Consider the following 23,752-nt stretch of genomic DNA (forward strand, 5'->3'; position numbering starts at 1 on the left):
TAGAAACAGAAAACAGCAACTAGTAAAAAGAAAATGTGATGACTTAATTTTTTAGTTTTTCATAGTATAAATAAACGATTCAAGTGCAGGTGAAAATAATATCAAGAGGAAAAATCACAAAGGTTGATGTAAAACGCTGATATGCTGAAAATACACGTGTCAAAATCTCCTGTTACCCACTAGAATATGTGACCTGAAACATTTCTTTAGTCACTCTATCCTGATCTTTTTTTTGAAAAAAAAAACCCATCACTTTCACATGCATTGCGTTGACTACCACATGCTAGGAGAGGTGCAGCTGTCACTGCAAAACATGATCTTGTAGTCTGAAGACAGCTGGAAACAAACCTGATCTGCTGGTAACAGGATACAAGGTTTGGGTAGAAACATGTCTCCAGTAAAAAATAAACAACAGGCAGTAGAAAGATAAACAACTGGAAAAGATGTATGCATGTTCAAACATTCAGACCCTGACACCAAAATTTCACACTCTATACACATTCATCCTTTACTCTGCTTACATTGAATTGTAGCAGAACATATGTGTATACACAGACACACACAAATGAATGTGTGTTCACAACACACAGGAGTTCTACACTAAATACACATCATGTACTTTCATAACACTGGCAGAAACAAGCGTTACAACTCCACTAAGCAAACAAGGTATGTGCCGTTATCTTGACAGAAATAAAAAAGAAGAAGAATAAAAATCATCATATGCAGGCATACATTCAAGGACAGGTACAATACACTCTTTTGTGGTGTAACTCACTTATTCTCGGCAGCACTCTCACTCGCACACATATATACTTTTCTATATCTCTTTCATATTCCATAGGGGCTGGAGTTAATCCTCACCACAGGAGGTGTCATCACCTCACTGAGACTGTTGGATCCTGCTGACACACCTCAAGCGTAAGTCGAGATGAATTAATGTCATTTAGTTCCCTTCACAGTCAAACACTGGCATGCACTGTAATACTTTAAACTCACATATGCCTCAAACACGAAGTCAAATATTTGAACGGAATTGAATTCACTGTTTTTGTCAGCGCTCAGATGTGCTGGGCTCCAATATTGCAGCCGTTAGCTCACATGATATTTGTTCACGTTCAGACTGTTTACATATGAATACGTCTGAAGAAGTATGATTAGTGGGAGTCCCTGAAACCTATTTGTGTTTGAGGAGTGTGGGAGGAAGAGTGCATATTAGTAACATGAGCCTTTTGAGCTCTTTCTGTCTACCTCTCTCTGCATGTTTCCCCTCAGTTATTCTCTCTCTGTAAATATTCATTAGAGCTCTTTGTAACACTTAGTTCAGCTTTTTTCCCCCGACACATGCCCCTAAACACTGCTGTACGTGATACATGCTGATGAAGGTGACATCGTTTCAAAAAAGTTTTGATCTGCATTTGGGAAACAGTTGAGATTTTTCTTTAATCTGCAGAGATGGCAAAGAAGGTAGGATCATTTGCTTTTTTTCTGTATTATTTTAAGTGCAGACATATGATTTCCACTGGTGTGTGATATTCTAAAGGTTCTTCTGAGTCACTGATCAAACTCAAATTTAAGTTGTTCACTTCAGGGTTTGCTGGTTGTCATATCTCAGTTTTTTGTTGTCCTCTGACAGAGTCTGAAAGGCGTTTCTCTGTCTGTATTGAATTATGTTGCTTTTTAAAAATCACTGGGATAAAAAAAGAATATGAAAATTATATGAATGGCACAGGTTTTATATTTGGATATTTAAGAGACAGAGTTAGTCTTAACCAAAAGTGAATAGACGCTTATTAAGAAATACAACTTTGGCTTAGTAATTTCCCTCATTTATACCTTGTCCTCCTAGGTGGCATGCTGGTGACATAGTGTTCAGCATACATGTAAAATTGTTCTCTATTGTTTTGCAAGGAGTTTATTATGTACCAAGAGCAGGTTTTACACTATTTTCAGTTCCCTGTGGAGATTGTTGTAATTATAATGGGGCAAAAGAAAGTAGATGGTTGTGGGAAGCTGCTGTCACTCTGCAAACTACAACTTTATTAATAAAATCAATATGACTCGAACCATATTTTAGCACAAATCCAAAACTGTACTATATTACTGTGACATTAAAAACATTTAATATGGCAGCTTGAGTCAAGGGATAAACTGTCAGTTGCAGCATTTACTGCTTCACTGTGAAAGAGTTTGAAAATGTCATCATAAAGAAGAAACCTCCACAGTGCTTTGTGCAACAGGGCTAACACCTTCCACCTCAGGCTGACCATTACAATAAACCTGATTATCCCTATCAGAGAGGGAAAAAACACAAACATACATATGTAGGCACTTTTTTGATCATCACTCATAAACTATAGTAATGAAACATGTATGAAGTTATTTCTTACCTTTGAAGTGATTCATGGATTTGCATCATTTTGTTTATTTGATATAACTTTGTGCATTTTTGCTCAGCTGCCATTGTGGTAAGATGACATCTTTCACTTGAAACTACCACACACATTTTTTGGGTGTGTAGAAAAATGTATGTTTGAAAAACTGGTTTCAACGTGTTTGCTCTTTTAAAAAAAATAACTTATTGATCATCTAGTGAAAATAATAAGAAATGATGAGTCAGAAAACACATAATTATGATGCAAAGATTTGAGTGTAAAGTGTAATGACATATGCTGATTGATTAGATGCCTCAGGAATAAATCATTTCAATGAAAAGATGAATAATTTCATCACGTATTCTGTTTCAGAGGACATAATATCCTTGACCTGTAAGACCCAAGACTGGAAGAAAATGAAATGAGTGGGGGAATGATCAAGACAGAGTGGAATTAAAGAAGAAACAGATTCTATTTTAAATTAGAGAGTAATCATTTACAGAAAATGTCTGTTAAAAATGTTTCCTGCTGTCTGTGTAAACAGTTGTTATCCTGACTTAGTGGTTAGGAGTTTGGCTTCTGCAGCTAATACCAGCTGGTAATTTATGAAACTAGAGAGATGGTTAATTAGAAAAGACAGAGTTGTAGTTGCATGTGTATGCTTGTAAACTTGTAGTTCTGGCTTTCAGTTTCACTTGCAACACTGGGTCAGTCAGGTATATTGTAGGGGAATACATACAAAAGTGGTGCACAATAGGTTTACAGGTTTTCTGTTGGGTTTTATGGAGCAGCCAAACAAGGCTCTTTCCATGTGTGGCTACTATTTTTCAAACTATGGAGAGTTTCAATTTATACAGCAGATAAGATTGTAAGAACACCCCTTTGCAATAATAAATCTATAAATAAATGCCATCACTTGTTCTTTGATGTTTCATCTTCAAAATACCTTGGGAAAAATGTTTCTCTCCTCCTCTTTTCTTGTTTCTCCTCCTGCAACCTCAAGTCTCGAAGTATTACTAAAATACATTTTAATTCATTACATCACCTTTCTCACTATCTTTTTTCTCTCCTTCCTTTGTGGTTGTGCTGGTGATGACATTTATCATTTATTTTACCCCACACGTCCCTATGTGCTTCACGTGTAAGGGATTATCATCATCCCTTACATGTGAAACTCTCAAGATTTAATCCTATCAGGACTTCCCTTCTGCACTGCATGCAAATTCACCACTTGCCTTTGCACATGTTGTGTAGTCAAAAGTAAATTGTGTTTTTGTGCCAGGCAAGCACAGTTACTCTGAGAAATTAACATAAATAAATTTCAAATAGGATGGAAGCAGTGAATTGATTTCTTGGAAGGGAAGTGGGTATCATGAATAATGACTTAGCAGGGGCTAGTCCTTGAAGTCCCTGATGGAAACCAGGCCAATGTTTTGTATGCCTTGTACACTAAATACACTGGCTCTTTCTGACATCTAGTGGTGACATTATCAGTTGCACTGATGGTAGTTAGTATTCCTATTTGTAGGCTGAATGAATGACAATGGATAGATGGATAAATTCATCTTAGATGGTTGATACTGGATGCAAAGCTCCAATATTAGAAAGGAAAACACATTTGCATTTCCTCTCAAAATGGAAAACTTTTGGCTAATATAATCAAGCAAATTACAAGAGATACCCCTCTCTGAAATTTAGTTATGACGTACCATTATTAAAATTAAATTTGTACTACTTGTGCTGTAGCTTATGATATGCCCAGTTAAACCATTGACTAAGGAGCAGGGATATCTTGGAATAATAATAAAAGTATGCACAGTATAACCTTGATAACAGTAAATTCTACTCTTGGTGAGCAGTAGACGATTCATCCAGTTCACAGACTTGGACAAAGAACCTTAAGCCATACTTGACTGAAGAAATTTTAGAAAGAAATATTTTCTCTGCTAAATAAAGGTAAATGTTTTTTATTGTCCCATATTAGATCTTCGTAAATCTTTGGTGGGAAAAGATCTTCAGTGAGCTGGTAAATTAATTTGTTACATCTTCCCATACTTCCCTTAGATCCTGTTATCTAAAACATGAAAAAAAAAGCATCGTGTAAAAGAATTTGTGGTGACAGAAAAGCAGGGTAAGAAATCTTAAATCTCCAGTGATACAATATTGGATGAAACTCAATTGGTGTCATAATACTTTGATATGGACTAAGTTTATTTAGCATATCGTTTCAAGCTTGGCAGCAGGGCTACTTAAATTACATCAGTGTAACTCACTAGAGAAGACAGCAGTGTAATTAAAGACCGGTGCTCACTGCTTCAAGGGACATTTCAGCAAAAAAATACGGAATGTGCTCTTTGTAGGACGGTAGCCTGAAACAAGAATAAAACAATGCATGCACGTGCACACAAGCACCGTTTTATTCTTGAGGTGTGCCTTGTCAGGGTTCATTTCTGGAATTTCTTGCCCTGGGGCTGGGATCATCAGTTGTGTTGTGCAGAAGTCAAGTTGGCACACAGCTGACAGCCCTATTTGACAACTGTTAGAATTCATATTATAACAAGAACCAGTCACTTAAGAAAAGAGAAATAACAGTCCATCATTACTTTAAGAACTGAAGGTCAGTCAGTCTGGAAAAGTGCTAAAACTTTGAATATGTCCCCAAGTGCTGTCGCAAAAACCATCTAGTGCTAAACGACGAAACTAACTCACAGGACTCATATGAGTGGCTCACCAGCCTCAGACATTGCAAGTTAACAGCACCTCAGATTAGAGCCCAGATAAAAAGAAAAAACAGTAAATGAGAAGGTGTGTCCAAATCTTTGACTGGTCGTGTTTGTGTGTTATATATTTTAATTTTTATTTAATTGAAACAATTTTGCTTTTTAGTCTTTAGTCAAAAACAAAACTGATGTTACTGTTTAAGTATGATAATCATTACCTGCCAAGACAAACATGTTTTCATTTGATATATATTAATTATAAGGCAGCTTTGACTGACTTTACATTGGGATTTGCATGGTAAAAACTATTATGATAAATATACAATTCTTCACTGAACAAAGCATCAAATAACATTAAAATTGCACCTTCTTATAGCCCAAATACAACAGAATCATTATTTTGCCAGAAGGGGGTGCTGGTAGTTCTTCTACCAGAAATTCCCTGATCAGGCACATTCACCTGCTGCTTCAAGAAGTGGCACATTAGTGACACAAAATAGTTTTTTTTTTTAAAATACAGATGTTTCAAAAGTCTTTCTCACTTGGTAATTTTCATTTGGACCTCAATTTATAATAGGAGACAAGATTTAATAATGTGATTGTCTTCTAATGGAAATTTAGTATCCTAGCATCCTGACAATAGAATTAAATTAGTTTGCGATTTTTTATTTATTAGAATGAAAACATTTTTCATAATCCATTCCCACTGTAAACGTAATCACTCAAATGCATTCATATTGCCCTTCCATCCAGTGGGACTATCATTCAGTTGAAATTCAGTGGTGTTTGCAACAACATTTCTGTGTGTGAATTCAAAGAATGTAATACTACCATATCCTGTGATTGTTTTATTGAATCTTTTAATCAGTTTGACTTTTCTATTCTGACTTATAGTAATTAGGAAAAAAAATGCTAGTCAAATGCACATTTCACTGAAATGAGAAATGTGTGACACATGTATCCAACACTGGAGACACACCATTTCATTGCAATGAATCTCACTGGACTGAGCTAACTAATGAATCCAATTAGTATTTTATGGTCAGGTCAGTGGCTGATCTTCTAAAGGACTTGAATGGACCATTATCAGCATGTGTATGGTCTTAGGAGGATGCTTCAATGTTGTCTCAAAGTGGTAATAATGTATTTTTATATTAAAAAAACATTAAGAACTCTCCATGAAATGAAGTTATGGTCAAAGCCCACAAAATTGTCCATGAAATCTAATCTAACAGCTCCTGAACAGCCTAAGATTTTCAATCGTGTTCTTTTTTTTCTCACAATAATTACTGGTCTTTGGCACCTTTTCTTTTCAGGCATATTCTGCCAGAACAAATAAAACACAAACTGCTGTATTCATCTTTTGGCTGATTAGATCACCTTTCAAGACTGCATGGTTGACGTCTTCTGTACTCAAATTAAATAAATGACAAACCTAGGACATGTTTCTTAGTTTTTTACTGGTTTACACCAACACATCAATACAATTATCTTATGTTATACTACTGATTGAAACACTCTGCTTTTCCTATTCCTTATATTAGCAATGTTTATGTTAATAGGTGAGCATACATGTTTTTATTACTAATTTTAGAAATTAGCAGTGCCCATTTTACAGCTATTGCCATTCCAGCACTTGAAGTATAACTAAGCAATTTTGTAAATCAAACAAAAAAGAAATATAAGACATTTGAATGTAAATTGTATTCTTATAGATGCATTTTTATTTTTGTTGTTAATTGAGTGTGCGAGCGTGCTAGTGTGTGTGTTTGTATTTACGTGAGTGTGTGTGTATGTGAAAGTCTGCCCATGTGTTTATGGTTTCAAGTGACAGTTAAAAGGCAGAGTGAAGAGGCCCATCTGGAGAAGTGAAACATGAGCCATTATTTCACTCTCTTTGTCAATGTGTGTGAGTGTGTGTGTCAGCATGTGCATGAGCGACTGTCTGTTACTGACACTTCGGGTCAGTTATTGGCCAGTTAACATGTTGTCTTACACACTCAAGCCAAAACTGCATGAATACCTGCACAGCCTTACAAACATTTGCTTTGCTGCTCTACACCATAGACAAAGTTACCATCCAAGTCTGAAGATGAAGAAGAGAAAACAGGCCATTCATCAGGAGCCTGGAGACATGGGATATGGGACTGAGACATTGGTGAGCTCTGGAGACAGAGATACATGATAAATGAAGAAAACCTGTTATATTATCTAACTATTAATATACCTTTGATAGGATATGTTCCTACCTGTTCATCCACCCTACTATCCTGAGGGGTTGGAAGATAATTATGTCTTACTGATGGACAATGTGATTGGGAGTGGAGGATCACATGAAAGAATATGGGGAGAGCACAGAAAAAGAAATTCAACCCTTTTGGGTATCGGGACATTAATGACTACTGTGGTCACTCAGAGCCAGATACCACTCTAATATAATGTAATCTACCTGGACACTAATCAGACTACGGTCTCATCATCAGTTTGATGAGCCTGTCAGCATGAACTCTTAATGGAGTTGACCCAGAAAGGAAGAAATCTTTGTAGAACATCATTAACGGTGGATGAACAAAGTTTTGTAGTCTGGGGTTAAGTTTAGTTTCACACTTGTACATGCCATTTCTTCACTGGTCGTGACACATTGTTAGTGGCCTTTTTAACAGGTTTAACATCGTCTTGTGTGTGCACTGTCCAGTATCTGCAGTGGAATTACATTTCATTTTTACATGATAGCAGTATACTGCAATCTTCCAGTGTTACAAAATTTTATACACTAAAACAGCTCAGTTCACCATTTCAGTCCAACTGCTGTTTCATTGCCAGGCGATTTATGGTCTCCATCCAAATGATCCAGGTGATCTCTAAAATGCTGGTAAAAAAAAAAAAAAAAAACTAAGGCAATATCAAAGTTCTTTTAAGTGCCACTTGACTGAAGGTCGGGTAGCTTAAGAGCAGAAATACTAAAAAAAAAAAAAAAAAAAAAAACGTTGAATGGCATTGGCTTCATACCAGTAGATATGGCTTCATCTCTTTGCAATCTCCTCCAAGACCATCAGGAACTGACCGACCAAATATGCACACAATTACACTTAAAAGGTTTTGGGGCTCTACTGACATGTAGTGCAGGTTAGTTATATATTTCCAAGGCCAGTATTTGCAATCAGCACATATCTGACGTAAGCATGTGTGTTGAACAGACAACAGCACAATGCAACATCATCATTCATCACTATCCAGGTGTTTTCTGTCGTCTGGGAAATGCCTGTCAGCTCTCTGGAGTATGATCACATTGTGCACAGACACAAAAGACCCAAAACCTCAATTATGAATCTTCTTAATTAGATGTGACCGAAAATAAGCTAATAAAATGTCTGTTGTCTGTTTTGCTGTTTATTTATATAGTTAGAATTGAATTAGGTGGTAAAGAAAGTTGTCTTTTAGTGCCTGAATTTGTAGTATGATTCAAAAACAGCCAATGGTGAATTATAAGTTGATTGGAGGCAAGCACCATCAACCCTGATTTGTGTGCGTGTGTAACACATTGTAAAGTGTTTTGAAGAACCACTGTGTTTAAAAAGGAGCTATATTACAACAACATTAATTTGAACAATGATAGGCAGAAAATATATTGTTAAAGTTCTGATGTAGAAGACAATAGAGAATATAAATGATGATGTTTTATGTGCACTTTATGCAGTTTAATGTGTCTTACATGGCATTTTCTATTTCTATTTTTAATATATAATTGGTGAACAACACACTATTTTGTTATTTTGGCAAGACAGTGACATGTAGCAATAATGATGTGTCTTTTAAATAAAGAGCATTTTTGAAAAAATACACAATAGATAAGCAATTACATGCGGGTCCACTTCAGCTTTCCAGATAGCAAAAACACAAAGAAAAAGGCATTATTTCACTGTGACTGAGCATCTGTTATGGTGAATACAGGCCTATTTAATGAACACTGATCAGTGTCCAGAAGCAATTAACATGTTCCCAAAGAGAGATGGAGAGCCTTACACAGGATGGGGAAATTGAGAGCTCATAGGCAATTGCCAAGCCTGCAGAAGGAGGCAACACTCACCTGAGACACAGCACAACGTTCGATGGTGGAAATTCACAGTTGTCTTCACAGAAGCAGCTAGAGAGGCAGGGACGGGGACAAAAAAGGATGAAACAAAGGGAGGAGAAATCGTCCCCAGATGGCAGGGCATACGGTGAGATGTGTAGAAGACAAAGCTGGCATGCTGATGTGACTTGGAGAGGAATAAAGGGACAAGGGATTTGTGTGTGTGTATCTGTGTGTGAGTGTGTGCTGGTGATTTAATCACTCCTCAGAGAATCATTACTCGCTGTTGCACAATAAATGATGATCTCCACGGGAAGAAAAAAAATCACACAGAGTTTACAATTACGAATAAATCATCTAAAAGGTATAATATATGATATTTGTTCAATTTATTAATGAAATAAACAGTGTAGAAGTTATAAATGTTCTTTTAAAGTGTTTATAGCAGCCTGTAGAGGGCAATCACAGTCTATTCTTTATACATTTGTTCAAACTGAGAAATTCTTGCACATATAAAACTGAGAGGCAGTTCTCTAAATCAGCAATGTTTCCAGAGAAAAACCAGTGGAGAAAAGTCGTGGACTGGAGATGTTATTATTCTTACTTTTCACCTTACAGTTTTCCTTTGTTGACCCAATTATTCTTCAGCCAGCAACCCTGTTTATTACCCACTCGAGCAGGATGTATTTATCAGTTGATGATGTCCTGCTGTTCTGTAAACAGAATATTTATAGACTGAACATTGATTTAACAACTGGGTAATTAATAACAGTGGTTGACTGCCGTGCTCTTAGGTGTTCTGGTTTGATAATTAGAAACAGATCTTGAGACCTGAAGAGAGAGGAATATTTATCATCACCAGACCCCCTGCTTAGCTTAGTAAGACCTTTATCTAAATATAGGTCAGGTGTGTGTGAGGAGAGGCCACTATTATCTGCCAGTCGAAAAAGAATACACGGCTCAATTTTCATGGTTCATACAAAATGTCTTGTGGTGTCAAAGAGGCCAGAAGACAATTAAAGTCGATTACTGATTAGCACAGGGAATTGGTAGAAATGTAGACACCCCAGACTGTATTATGAAAAAAAGATGCACATTAGAAAAAGACAAGAGAGAACAGCTGTTTTGCTGTTTGTTTCTTGTATTGTTGACTTTAGTAGCAATGTTGCTCAAACATACAGTGACAGTAATGTCTGTAATGATTTGATGCTCTTAATGAGTAGCACTAACAACAAGTCTTGGTACCAACCCTCCAATTTGAAAGCTGTTTGTTTAACAAAATTGCACACCAGATGGAAGAACATGCAATTCACAGTGCAGGTCTCGCACACACATATTGCTGGTGCACATCAGCATGATAGTCCAACATCAGTCTATACTGGAAATGAGCAGAGAAAATTCCTAAAATTCCCACTTGAAAATTTCAACCTATCGCATATTTCAGTTTGTGACTAATATGGACAGCGCTGAGATTCTGAACAGCTGTGCTTGCAGGCTGATGTAAAGCTAATAATTTTTGACAAACCCAGATGGTTTCACACCTGTTTCTGCAACCATGACAGATTTTATTTTCATGCCGTATTTGAATGGACAACACGTTGTAATTCTAATCTCAACATTAAACAAGCTCCAGTCGAGGTTTCATTTTTACAATGGGAAAGCAAAAGATGAGAAGACGGAATTTGATTGTTGATGTAGGCCACTGTACGTATGACATTAAAGTGTGGCTAGATGTGAAGATGTTTCCATAGGCAGAAAATCAACGTGTATTCTGTCAAACTGAGCAGCTGTGAACATCATGCAAACTGTTCAAAGACATTTACAAGTCATGAAGACCAGTATGTGAACAAAAATGGTGGGCAGGGGGTTTGTGGCTGTACAGTATTTGTGTTTCTGTTCAATTCATGAGACATCTGGCATGCCTAAACCCCCTACCCTCTAGTGCAACATACCACACACACACACACATGTATGCACACCAAGACCTGAATAATGAGGTGTCATGTCTCCCTCACACCCTGGGACCTCCATTCATGCCTCATCCATTCACGTCATCTTCCAAATCCGTCTCTTGTGCACCAACTCTACCGTGTTATACACTCATTCTCTTCTTTTAACGCATATGCATACACACACACAACAAGCACACACACATACTCACAGTGTCAGGATGGAGGTCAGGTCATGGTGATGAGAGATGAGGCTTCTATTGAGAATAATTACAGTTGAGAGTTGGATGCTCCCTGGCCTCTTCAGTATGAACAGCTCCTATTGGTCAGTCTGGCCCATGTCTAGCCTACCAGCTGCCCTGTTTGTTTTGGGTGGTGGGAATGATTATTATGAATGATGAAGATATTATTTATCATAGCAGTTAATTTGACAGCAGGGCTGGCTCTGGCTGCTTTGCTACAATGGCTGACATTGTTGAGGTGGTCATTATTCATTTTGTTCATCTGTCTTTCAGTCTAGTATGAAAACACTGATGTGAAGTACAAATAATGCAGACATGACAACAGTCATTTTGTCTTCTTGCTGCTCAAAAGTGATTTTTTTAGGCTTATTTTTACTATGCACAGTTCAATAACAAGACATTTGTTAAGCAGACTGAGACAATAATTAGAAATATATTATTTCTCTGTTGTATTAGAAGCTATTCCAAATATATATATAGCCTTTATTGACTGAATAACTGATGTGAATAAATCAGATATACTGTTGTACTAAATTGTGATGGAGAGACGTAAATGTATATCAGTGAAATCTCATGTTCTGGTGTTTTATGATATATAATAAAATATAACTTTTAGAATGTAAAATGTAACTTTTAGAAAATGTTTGTGAGCAAAAATGTGTGAAAAATGTTGCAATAAACTTTTAGAATGGCGTTGAAAGTTTAAGCGTTTATCATAAACACAGAATAGCTACATTATTAAAGGAATAAAGTGTCATCAAAACCCACAAAACCTGCTTTGACGCACGTCTCATTGCTACCTTCAGTGATTAAATATTCAGTTTTTTCAACATCAAAAATTCACAAAGAAAGCACAAATAATATATCAAAACTATGTCAACAGTGAGTAAGAAGCCATTAGATCTCAGCATTTTCTCCATCAGAAAGGTTTTTTTTTTAATTTTTTTTACCTATTTTCTTTTTAAGTATCAAAACTGTTTACGTTTAAGAGTTAAGACTTTGGCTCACTGACTAAGAAAGCCGAAGTGTGTGTGTGTGTCACAGGTGACACGGTGTCACTAGTTAGGTCATCACGTTTAGGCTCATTCACTCCAAAATTATTTAGGCCAAATCTTTCAAATGGTGTCACTGCATACACATTTTCAATTCATTTCAATCACACAAATGCAGAAAAAATTATTTGCAGTATTTTATCTGATTTTATATGAGAATGTCATGCCTTTGGTGCTTAACTTAAATGTACCACAAACATTTGTCCCGTTCTGCCTTCACAATTCATTATATGTTTTGTCTATCCACATTCACTCTGATCCACATACTGAACACATAAAAGTGGTGAGCATACTGCATGCCTCGACTGCACATTTAATTCAGTTAGCTGTGAAGCTCAGATGAGCACAGACCTTTTAGATATTACATTCCTACTTCTTGAATACTATATTCGGCCACAGCTTCCACCTGGTGCATCTCTATTTTATATAGTTCTACAATATGACAACCTGCCAAAGTATCTTTGTCACTAGTTTGCTTGGAGTTATTTTTATTCATTAAATCAAGCAAAAAAGGTTGTTTTCTTTACCCTCTTTGTTATGCCTTTTAGCTAAATATAGATTTTTTTTTATTAGATACATATTCTTCAAATAATGTTCCCTTTTATAAAATTAGGATAATTAAAAAAAATATGTATTATAGCTCTGTTATGTAGAAAAAAAACAGTCTTTTTTCCAGTTGTTTGATATTGCAATAACAACATAACATTAGGGATGTTAGTGGGAATTAATTTCTTAGTCGACTAAATGGGGTTGGGGGTGGGGGGTTGTAGACTAACCAACTGGTCTAAAACTGGTCAAATATTAAGTTAAATTTGAAAACAGTTAAAAAAAATATATATATATCCCCATTTCAAAATGTAATGTGATCTCATTGGCTTACGCAGTGATGATGTCATAAGGACACCTTTAGAATCTTAAATCTTTTTAAGTTTTTGCATAAAGAGGAGTGAGAAGCAGCAATTTTTAATTTGTTTCTTTTCAGCAGTTGTGTTCGCAACCTTCAAACGTTCACCAGGGAAACATTTGGAAACATTTTCAGAGTCATCGTATACAAACTCCAACATGTATCCAAGAAAACCCCAACAAAGAAAAAAAGATTACGCCACCTGTCCTTACTGGCGTGGCTGGCCAATTTCCCCAAATGACATCTTATCCCTCCAAAGAGCATTACAGGAAAGTAGGAAGGAAACTATCATCTCCAGAACAAAATTAAACAAACTGAAGACAAGAAACTTCAACTGGAGAAGTGCAGACAAATCAAAAACCAAAATAAACACCTGGAAGGAAGACAGCAACACCAGCCTGACGTTAAAATTATTAATGAGAGCTGGGGAATAAAGTTTGGTCAAGCCCGAGAGCAGATTGTGTTCCTGATTAAAGAAAACAAGCAAAAGAGCGCTGAACTAAAAGAAATGTCCAACCAGCTTCAAGACAGGAAAGCTACTATTGAAAGATCCACTGGGATCTCCAATACATGGAACAAAAAAATCGAGTCCTCCAAGGAAAGCTTGATGAAGCTGTGGAAAAAACTAAAGAGATTTTCCAACAAAAGGAAAAACAGGATATAAAGCAAAGAGACATGCAGTGTCAAAAGCATGGAGGAAAAATACAAATTGCTGAAAGTAAGGTTGGATTAAACAGTGCACAAAAATCAAGACCTTCTTCAAGAGAAAGAGGAACAGCAAGAAAGACTGAAAGAAGAAAAACCTATTCACCAGGACTTTTTTAGAGTAAAAATCTAAAACTGCAAGAATTTTGTAATGACTTGAAGAACAAAACAACTAAACTGGAAGGAGAAAAGGAAAAATGATGCTCACAGATGGAGAAAAGGATCAATCTAATGGCGAGAAACAACTCAGAGGTCATTAAGGGGATATTATTGTCCTTCAACAACTTGAAGCGCAAACATACTGAAATGCAGGTGCAAAAGCAACAACAAGACAAAATACATGAAGACCTGCCGTGTACACTCCAAGAAATCCAGAGAAGAAATCAGCAGTTAGAAGACATGCACAAAGAAGTACAACCGAGTAATGCAGACCTGCACAATGCAAAGCTAACACAGGAGGCAACATCCAAAGAACTGAAAGAAAAGCTTGAAGAAAAACAAGCAACATTAGAAGAAGTGGAGCAACAATGCGAGAAACTTGAGAAGCAAAACGCAGAAACAATCGATGAGTTGAAAATCCTCATTCTGGAGAATAAAGCGCTCATAGAAAAGTGCATGAAAAAGAAGAAAAATGCTTCCGCTTGCTCCGGAGGAAGAACACTGCTGCTTCCTTACCTGATGTAGCCTTGTCTTCCTCCACCTCTGTTCCAGTGTTGCCAACTCCTCAGTAAGGAAAATCGCTATTGGTTGTCCTAGAAGTCGCTAGAAGTCCCTAAATGACGTCATCACCTAATTTGCATAATTGGTCACGCTAATGTAATTGTAACCTATGTTGTTGGAGAGAGAAATAACATCGTGGAAGAGACATAAAGTGAGTAAAAAACGTCCTAAATGCATTTAGAGTTTATTTAGAACTACAAATTAAATTTCTTTTAGCAATTATTGTTTTTTTTAATGTCACAATTCCAACCCTGCTCCTTTACCCGGGCTTGGACCGGCAAAAGTGACCCGAAATAGGCACACTGGTGGAGTTACTTTGTGTGTGTGTGTTTATAAGTAGTTTTAAACCTTGTGATCCACAAAACAGCATAAGAGTAAAACAAGAACTGACTGCGTTACAGCACCCGCTGCTTGTTGAGAGTAAAAGCGATACGCGCTTTCACGTCTTTTTTTAGCAACTTTTTTTAGCAACTTTTTTTAGAAAAAAAGTCGCTAGGGGGTCTGAAAACTCGCTAAATATAGCGACAAAGTCGCTAAGTTGGCAACACTGCTCTGTTCACCCCCCAACCAGTCCCGGCAGTTGACCGCCCCCTCCTGAGCCTGGTTCTGCCAGAGGTTTCTGCCTGTTTAAAGGAGTTAAACAGGACTGCTCCTCCCCACTGTCGCCTAGTGCTTGCTCAGAGAGGGATTGTTGGGGGTTTCGCTCCTCTTTCTCTTTTGGTTTTTACCTCATTTTACCTTGTTCCTCTATTTACTTGTTTCTTTGTTTAACTTTTTTTTTTTTTTCAACTTATTTAACAAAATAATAAACCAACCTTAATTGATCCTTTGAGTATTTTGAAAAAACTCATAAATGGTGAACTAAAAACCCTGGAAAATGGTTTGAAACACAGAAATTGTTTCAGCTGAAACCGGCGAAGTCATACGTGCCTGCGTGTGTGTGTGCCTTTTGCTCATCAATAATAGTCATGCTTTTGTGTCCTTACCATGACAAGGACACGTGTGGACTCATATACACACCAGCACGTACAAGGTGCCATGTATCTCCTTTCCTATAACCTGGTTACCTGCTGGCTTCATATTGCTGACGACAGCTTTAGAACAGAACACTGCAAAGATCTCTCATCACTGTATGTGTGTCTCTTGCTCCATTACGGTCTATATTAGATCATAGGCTATAATCTAAAAAGTCTAGATTTTTGTTTTTTTTGTTTTGTTTTGTTTTTTTTGTTGTTTTTTTTTTTTGGGGGGGGGGGGTTGCTAAACAGATAAAAAGCAAAATGGTGAAAGTGGTAATAAAGACGGCAGGAAGTAGAATGTGCGAATGAAGATGTGAATTACAGATAAAGGGACGAAGGCAGCAAATGCAGGTGTGGGAGGGTTCATAGCTCTCTGATGGCAACGATGAAATTTATTCAGTGAGTATGTAAATAGAGTGAAGTATAATGCTATTAGCTGTGATTATATTAGGCAGCTATTCCAGAACGAATTCGCACCCAGCTGCTATCACAGGTGTTAGAGGAGAGGAGGCCTTTGACCACTCTTTTAATGAAACAGTTTATTTAAAGTTGCAGGGAGAAAAACTTAAATATACTATAACATACAACTTACTTAACACTGTTGTACATTTTCATGACCTCACCCTATACCTGCCAGTAAACACTACAATAGAACCTTTCAGAAAATGACAACAAGCAAGTCAATAACACTGTACACAGATTCTCTTCCCCCTAACAGAGAGGAAATTACCAAAGTCTGCCACTTCACCTGCCATTTTAAAATGGATAAACTCCATTCTGACATCAGCAGACACCAAACTCTGTTTGTAGCTACAGCCCCATGCACCACCCTCCACTGGAGCTCTGCACTGCGTTTCTCTTTAGGAAATATGTAGAAGTAAGAAGAAGAAGAAACTGGTGTAAATGCACAGAACAGCTTCAACTCTGGGACCCAAAGTAATAAAGCTGTTGAGAACTTTCACACTCTCTGCATTGTGTTTCTGATTTCTTTGAGGCTTTAGCAAGACCTTCTGTCAGCCCTTGTGTTTTAAAAGATCAAAGTGCTCCATCGTTCTCATGTTCCTCTGCTGCAGCAGCTAGGCACAATGGCAGAAAAGCAATCCAAACTAGTGATGGGATTTCCGGCTCTTTAGGTTGTTTTGTTGCTTTAAGTAATTTCTTATTGACAACAATATAAAATTATTCACAAAAGGAATTACTAATGTAAAAAAAAAAGTGGTTTTATTTATATATGTTTATATATAAATATATGCGGTGGCCCCTAGAGACAAAACACGTACAAACTCCAAAACACATTTCTAGCGTTAACTGAACTTCCAAAACAGAGCTACCTAGATCACTTAAATTACACAATTGAAAGCATGTGTGTATTGTTTGTGTATTTACACACAAGCACTCATATATATTCAAATAATTCAAAAAAATGTTCATTTACCTGTTACTACCACACACCAAATACAGTCGTTGGTACTTGTTGGCTTGTGTAGCCACTAGGTAACAAAAGCTCAACACTGCGCCTAGCATCCTGGAGCACTTCTGTTGTGTTTTGTACATGTTCTGAGTTTTTATGTGTTTTGGAGTTTTTACGTGTTTTGGAGTTTTTACGTGTTTTGGAGTTTTTACGTGCTTCTGATTTTTATGTGCTTTGGAGTTTTTACGTGCTTTGGAGTTTTTACGTGTTTTGGGTTTTTACGTGCTTCTGAGTTTTTACGTGCTTCTGAGTTTTTACGTGCTTCTGAGTTTTTACGTGTTTTGGAGTTTTTATGTGCTTCTGAGTTTTTACGTGTTTTGGAGTTTTTACATGCTTTGTCTCTAGGAGCCACCGTAAATATACTTTTATTTATTCACTCCACATAAAATGTAATAAATAAATCATAAAATACAAAAACCAACTATTCACATTTCAACTTTTAACTATTTAAATTTTCAGCTTTTTCCTTTTAAACAAATTTAAAGTGAAACAACACAAAACACTGCAAACCACAACACAATTAAATATAAATTTAATTAATTAGAAGATGCAAATTCTCTGTCATATGGGCCTGCATGAATAAACTTTCTGTATCCTTTATCATCCGCAACTGAAAATAGTTGTGGATGATTACTATACCTTTCTAATGTGACGTTGTTGCTGGCTCTCTTTCTCTCTCTCTGGCTCTGTTCCTGTGCTACTGTGACTGTAACTACCGCCCCTCCCCCTCTTCCCAGCGCAAGCACAAGGCTCGCGTGCGGAGTGAAGCGGGAAAAAGTGCGAGAGAGGGGGTGAGAGAAAGAAAAAGAAAAAAACCCACGGCTCGCGATAAGGAGCCGGCTTGAGCCGGATCTTCGTCCACGTCAAAGATCCGGCTCTAACGGTGTGTTCACACCGAACGCGATGGACGCGAACAAAAACGCCCCAAACGCCCCTAATTTGACGCGTGCACATTCGCGTCTCAACGCGTGTCCAAGAAAAATCCATCGCGCTTCAAAATATGATATTTTGACGCGCGTGAACCGGAAATGTGGGAGGGATGTGGGAGGAAGTTGTGCCAGACCGGTATCTTTGCAAGATGGCAGCTGTCGAGTTAGCGCTTGAAGAGAGAGTCTCCCTTCTCTATATACTGTGGAGAGCAGAGCAGCGGCGTAAAAGACGCCCTCACCGTACCTGGGTCCATCAGGTCCTCCAGAGGCGTGAGCAGTTTGGTGAGTTTCACCATTTGCTCCAGGAGCTGCGCCTGGATGACGGCCGATTTCAGCGATATCACCGTCTTTCACTCGGCCAGTTTGAGGACCTGCTTTCCCGCGTCGGTCCCAGAATCGCCCGCCTAGACACCAACTACAGGCGCTCAATCCCACCTGCAGAGCGCCTGTCCATCTGCCTGAGGTTAGTAAAAGTATTTAATATGGTAGTCCTTTATTGATACCTGTGCTAATATATGCTAAACTATCCATTTATACACTGCTAACGTGGATGTGCTATGCTAACAGTGAATGCTCTCGGTTTTTACTGAAAGCAAACTGTGGTACGGAGACGACTGTTTATAATATTTCTAGTGATACTCAGAAGGTCTCATCAAGTCCCGATTTAATTCGATTTATGCTGTTATCAGTGTTTGAATGATAGCATGGCTGTGGTGTCATATCAATGTATGCGCTCGGTGTTTGCTGATATCAAACTGTAGCATTAGGACCACTGAGTTAACCTTTGTAGTGATACTCACTCCTTTTTATTTAGACCTGGTTTAATTCTGGGATAGTTGAATATTTGTATATAATCACCGCAGACTGTTTTAGATTATATCTAATATATATCATGTAATTATTCTTATAATTACAAAATGTTTTATGTAAGATTTATGTTTTGCAATTTGTAATTTTGTAATTTCAATAATGTATTTTGTAACTGCAGTACACATAATACTCATTTTAAACAATTTTGTCCAGGTTCCTTGCCACCGGGGACTCCTTCAGGACCATTGCGTTCAGTTTTCGAGTTGGTGTGTCCACTGTGAGCCAGATCATCCCCCAGGTAGCGACGGCCATCTGGGACTGTCTAGTGGACGATTTCATGGCTGTGCCTTCAACTGAAGACTGGCGGTCCATCGCAGAGGGATTCCAGGAACGCTGGAACTTCCCTCTCTGCTGTGGAGCTCTGGATGGGAAGCACGTCCAGACGAAGGCACCCCCCAACTCAGGATCCATGTTCCACAACTACAAGGGAACTTTTTCCATTGTTCTCCTTGCGGTTGTGGATGCAGAGCATCGCTTCCGCGTCATTGATGTTGGGGGGTACGGGAGGACCAGCGATGGTGGTATTCTGGCCAACTCCACCTTTGGTCAGGCTCTTCGGGCTGGGACTCTCCATCTGCCTCCTGACCAGCCTCTACCCGGTGGAGAACACCGTGGAGCCCAGCCCCATGTCTTTGTGGCTGATGAAGCGTTCCCGCTGCGGCGTGAGCTCATGAGGCCTTTCCCTGGACGCCTCCTCCCTTTAGAGAAGAGGATCTTTAACTATCGCCTTTCCAGGGCCAGGATGATAGTGGAGGGTGCCTTCGGTATCCTCTCCTCACAGTGGAGGTTGTATCGGCGCTCCATGGAGCTCCGTCCTGAAATTGCGGAGAAGTGTGTGAAGGCGACGTGTGTTCTCCACAATTTTCTGCGCTGTGTGGACGAGAGAGGGGCACCTGCTGTGAGGGGTGTGGCACCTGCTGTGGTGGAGCCGTTGCAAGGCCTGGGTCGTATGGCAGCAAACAACTCCTCCAGAGAGGCTGTCCTGGTGAGGGAGAAATTCATGGCTCACTTCTCGGCGGAGGGAGCTGTGTCTTGGCAACCAAAGGAGTAGCCTGTTTGAAGTCCGAGTGACTTCCCCACAACGGCTCTTTTAAGAGCCACCCACAAACCTCTAAAGAGTGTTCCTGTCCTTTTAATTTTTTCTTAATAAATGGAGCTCTACTCCAAAATAAACTAACCTCTTTTTACTCTCTTAAGTAACTTGTCTTCACTATGTTCCTATATACAGTGTGGTGCAAAAGTTTGGGCAACCTTATTAATAGTCATTATTTTCCTGTATGAATCGCTGTTACAATGAAAAATGTCAGTTAAATATATCATATAGGAGACACACACATTCATATACACTAAATATTTATTTCATTTCTCTTTTTTTGTGTCGCCAATTTATGCACCTGCTTGATTTAAACACTTATTGCACACTTTCTGTAAACTGCATTTCACTTCTCAAATATCACTGTGTGTGTCTCCTATATGATATATTTAACTGACTATTTTTATTGTGACAACCAATGATTTGTACAAGAAAATAATTACTTTTCACAATGTTGCCCAAACTTTTGCATCCCACTGTATTAGTATGTTTTGTCATTAGTATAATATGAAATAAATTCTACTTGTGTCAAGTCGGGTGCCAATATTTGCTGTGTAGTAGAACAGAGACATTTTGTCATTATAAATGTTTATTTGAAAAAATATAAATTCATTAACAAAAACATTTATCATAAATATATGAAATTTAACTATTTACAGAGAGACAGGAATAAAAAGGACCCAGCTTGGAGTGGAAGAGCCTCAGGGAGAAGGAGGAGAAAAATAAGAACATTGTTTCTGCCCTGGAGAGCTGCTGCCTCATCAGAAAACTACTGATCATTAGGGTCCAATGTTTCCAAATTTAACACAGCTGTGCTGTTTTCAAAAACTAATTTATAAATTTGAAATTTCACGAACTCTCGTGTCTGAGGCGGCATGCTCTCCAGAGCAGGAACAAGGCCGAGGAGGAAATGTTCAGTTGGAGACGGGCGTGGCCTCTTTAGGGACTCCAGGATGGCCAGCTCCACCGCCGATGGACCGTCCTGGGACCCGTCCCTCGCCCGCCTTCGAGCTGTCCTCCTCTGTGGGCCTGTAAAACACAGCACAAAACAACACAAAGTAATGAGAAGGCTGCTACTAGATTTTCATTTTCAAAATTGAAAAAAAAAACATGATATAAACAGATTGGTTGTAGATATTTAGTAAAGGTGATCACAAGGGAATTCAAGCAAGTAAAAAGCTGTCAGTGCTTGATGTTCATACCTGTGGGTGCAGCAGCAGGAGCTGAGGGACCAGGGACTGGAGAGCCAGGAGAAGAGACAGCTGAGGACTCTGCTGCATGATTACTTGACTCTATGAAGACAATATTAAATGTTAAAGACAATAGTCATAGAGAATATTATATTATTATATACTTATTATTATTATTATATACAGTGGTCTCTCATTTATTGCAGCACATGAACAGTAGTCACAGTTCTCACAAGTTGATTCTCACTTTTGTGCGCCTTTTTTGCTCCCGGTGCAGGTGTGTATTTCCGAATGAGGGTCATAGTTATGAGTGTTTTTGTGCTGTTTTTTTCTATTGGACGTGATGGTTATCAAAACCAAACATAATAAGTTTGGCAAGCGCAGGAGACACGACATGGAGGAGATTTGTCATTTGGGCTGCAGAATGCAATGCGCATTGTTGAAAGCTGTACGGTGCAATAAAAAAAATCAGCGAAAAGGCGAGGCAGTGACGGATGAACAGCGGGACTACTGTATACTGTTTATTAATAAACAAAATATGTTCCTGTAGGACAACACGCATAAATTAACTGCCTACATTAACTCTATGTAAACATACCTTCTGACTGACACTCCCCTGCTGCCTCTTCGGGCTGTCCCTGGTCCTCGGGGGAGAAGTTCTCCACGGTCCGCACCATATTACCGCTAGTCTCCCGCGGGGTGAGGAAGGGGTCCAGAAACCCCATGACCGCGAAGAACTTCCATTTTCTCCCCGATCCTGCTGCAGACCCACTCCTCTTCTCCTTCTCTGTCTTCTTCTCCTTATTATAAGTGTCCCTGAGGCTCTTCCACTTTCTCCTGCAGATGTCCTCTGAATAAACGCATTATCTTGTTAGCGGAAAGGTATTTGTACATCAGTGGGAAAATAGCGGGACAGTAGGCGGGCTTGCTAGCTTTTGCGCGGGTTAATCGGGTCAGTCTGAAAATTAAAAAGAAGGAATGAACTTACCAGGTTGCCCGATCTCCTCACTTATGTGTCTCCAAGCTAGGTCCTTTTTATTCCTGTCTCGGTAGAAGTAGTAGCTAGCATCATATAGCTCCGGGTGATTAGCCACGGCACTGATTAGCTTTTCCTCCATACTGAATGAAGAATGAAGGGCTTTGGCTGGATCTGCCCCTTTGACCTAGGTCAGAGCCACGTCACCAGGCTCCTGATTGGTTGTCGCGGCGCGATTTGACGCTGGAGTTCAGATTTTTCCAACTCGAGCGGTAGACGCGAAACGCGCGTATGCACAAAATGCAACACAAAAACTCACGCGCGTGGTTTTATTCGCGAGTCAAACGCGCCAGACGCGCTACACTGACGCGCGTTTCACGCGTTTTCGCGTTTTCGCGACGCAAATCTGCTTCCGAATTTTCGCGGGACCCACAATCGCGCGTCATCGCGCTTTTCCATTGACTTTACATGTAAACCTGACGCTCTATTCGCGTCCATCGCGTTCGGTGTGAACACACCGTAAGGCTACGTTCACACTGCAGGTGAAAGCGCATCAAATCCGATTTTTTTGACCCTATGCGACCCATATCCGATCATGCTATGACAGTGTGAACGGCGCAAATCCGATATTTTCAAATCCGATCTGGGTCACTTTCGTATGTGGTACTGAATCCGATGTTTTAGAAAGCGACTGCTGTTTGAATGGTCAGGTCGCATTAAATCCGTCTTTTACGTCACCGACACAAGACAGAAGCCAATTATCAGCGCCGGAGAAGCGCCTGAGAAGACATCGCGAACGCTTCCTGGCCATCCGGTGTATTTGTCAGTGAAACTGTTGGGTAGACAACAAGACAACGTTGGGGAAACGTGAACATTTTATTTGTACTGTATAATCTGCAGATTCTGACAGAAATCTGCAACTATCCTTTGAAGCACCATTCCTCTCTTAAACAGCAATAAGGATAATTATTAGGTTATTTACATTATTATGTAAATAACAAAATAACTTAAAGCAAAAATTGGGAAACGTAAAGTCCAAAGTCTTTATATTAAGGGCCATCTGTCAAACAATACTGTTTGCTCTGGGTCTAAACAGAGCGTGTTGTGTGTGAAGTCTTCTTTTGCGCATGCGGGCCGCTTTGAGCGTTCACACTAGAGCGCGTTTGCTGTCACATTTTATTTGTAGTGTGAACACGCAGACGAAAAAATCGTCCAAACCAGTGGCTGAGTTTCTGCAGAACTTACACTTAATGCTCACCAAAAGACACCGGGAATGCCAGCCATACTGTCAATTTTTTTGATCCCACAACCAGAGATGGGCAGTAACACGTAATCCGATTACTTTTTTCAAGTAATGAGTAAAGTAAGGGATTACTATTGCAAAAAAGGTAATTCGATTACTGTTACTTTCCCGTAAGCACGTTGCGTTACTGCGTTACTAAAACCGTGATTTTTTTGCGAGTGT

The 23,752-nt window shown here is 38.8% G+C and overlaps 1 protein-coding gene across 1 annotated transcript; it reads right to left on the reverse strand.

Annotated features, from left to right (window-relative positions):
- Positions 1-239: 239 nt before the first annotated feature.
- LOC146514527 (uncharacterized) lies at positions 240-23,492 on the reverse strand. The gene is made up of 4 exons (XM_085167531.1): positions 22,300-23,492; positions 21,910-22,161; positions 21,324-21,413; positions 240-21,150 (listed from the first exon to the last, which is right to left on the reverse strand). The coding sequence occupies exons 1-4, from the start codon at positions 22,427-22,429 to the stop codon at positions 20,891-20,893; spliced, it is 732 nt and encodes a 243-aa protein (XP_085023657.1). The 5' UTR covers positions 22,430-23,492; the 3' UTR covers positions 240-20,890.
- Between the last annotated feature and the right edge of the window lie 260 nt (positions 23,493-23,752).

The sequence above is a fragment of the Neolamprologus multifasciatus genome, chromosome 7, assembly GCF_963576455.1.
Source record: "Neolamprologus multifasciatus chromosome 7, fNeoMul1.2, whole genome shotgun sequence".
Lineage (NCBI taxonomy): Eukaryota > Metazoa > Chordata > Actinopteri > Cichliformes > Cichlidae > Neolamprologus > Neolamprologus multifasciatus.

Bases quoted from the DNA above. Each gene is read 5' to 3' on its own strand.
- LOC146514527 (XM_085167531.1), bottom strand. From the start codon at position 22,429: ATGGAGGAAAAGCTAATCAGTGCCGTGGCTAATCACCCGGAGCTATAT. The intron at 22,162-22,299 runs GTAAGTTCATTC...GCGTTTATTCAG, and splicing joins TGAGGAGATCGGGCAACCTG to AGGACATCTGCAGGAGAAAG. The intron at 21,151-21,323 runs GTATGAACATCA...TGTGTTTTACAG, and splicing joins TCCTGCTGCTGCACCCACAG to GCCCACAGAGGAGGACAGCT.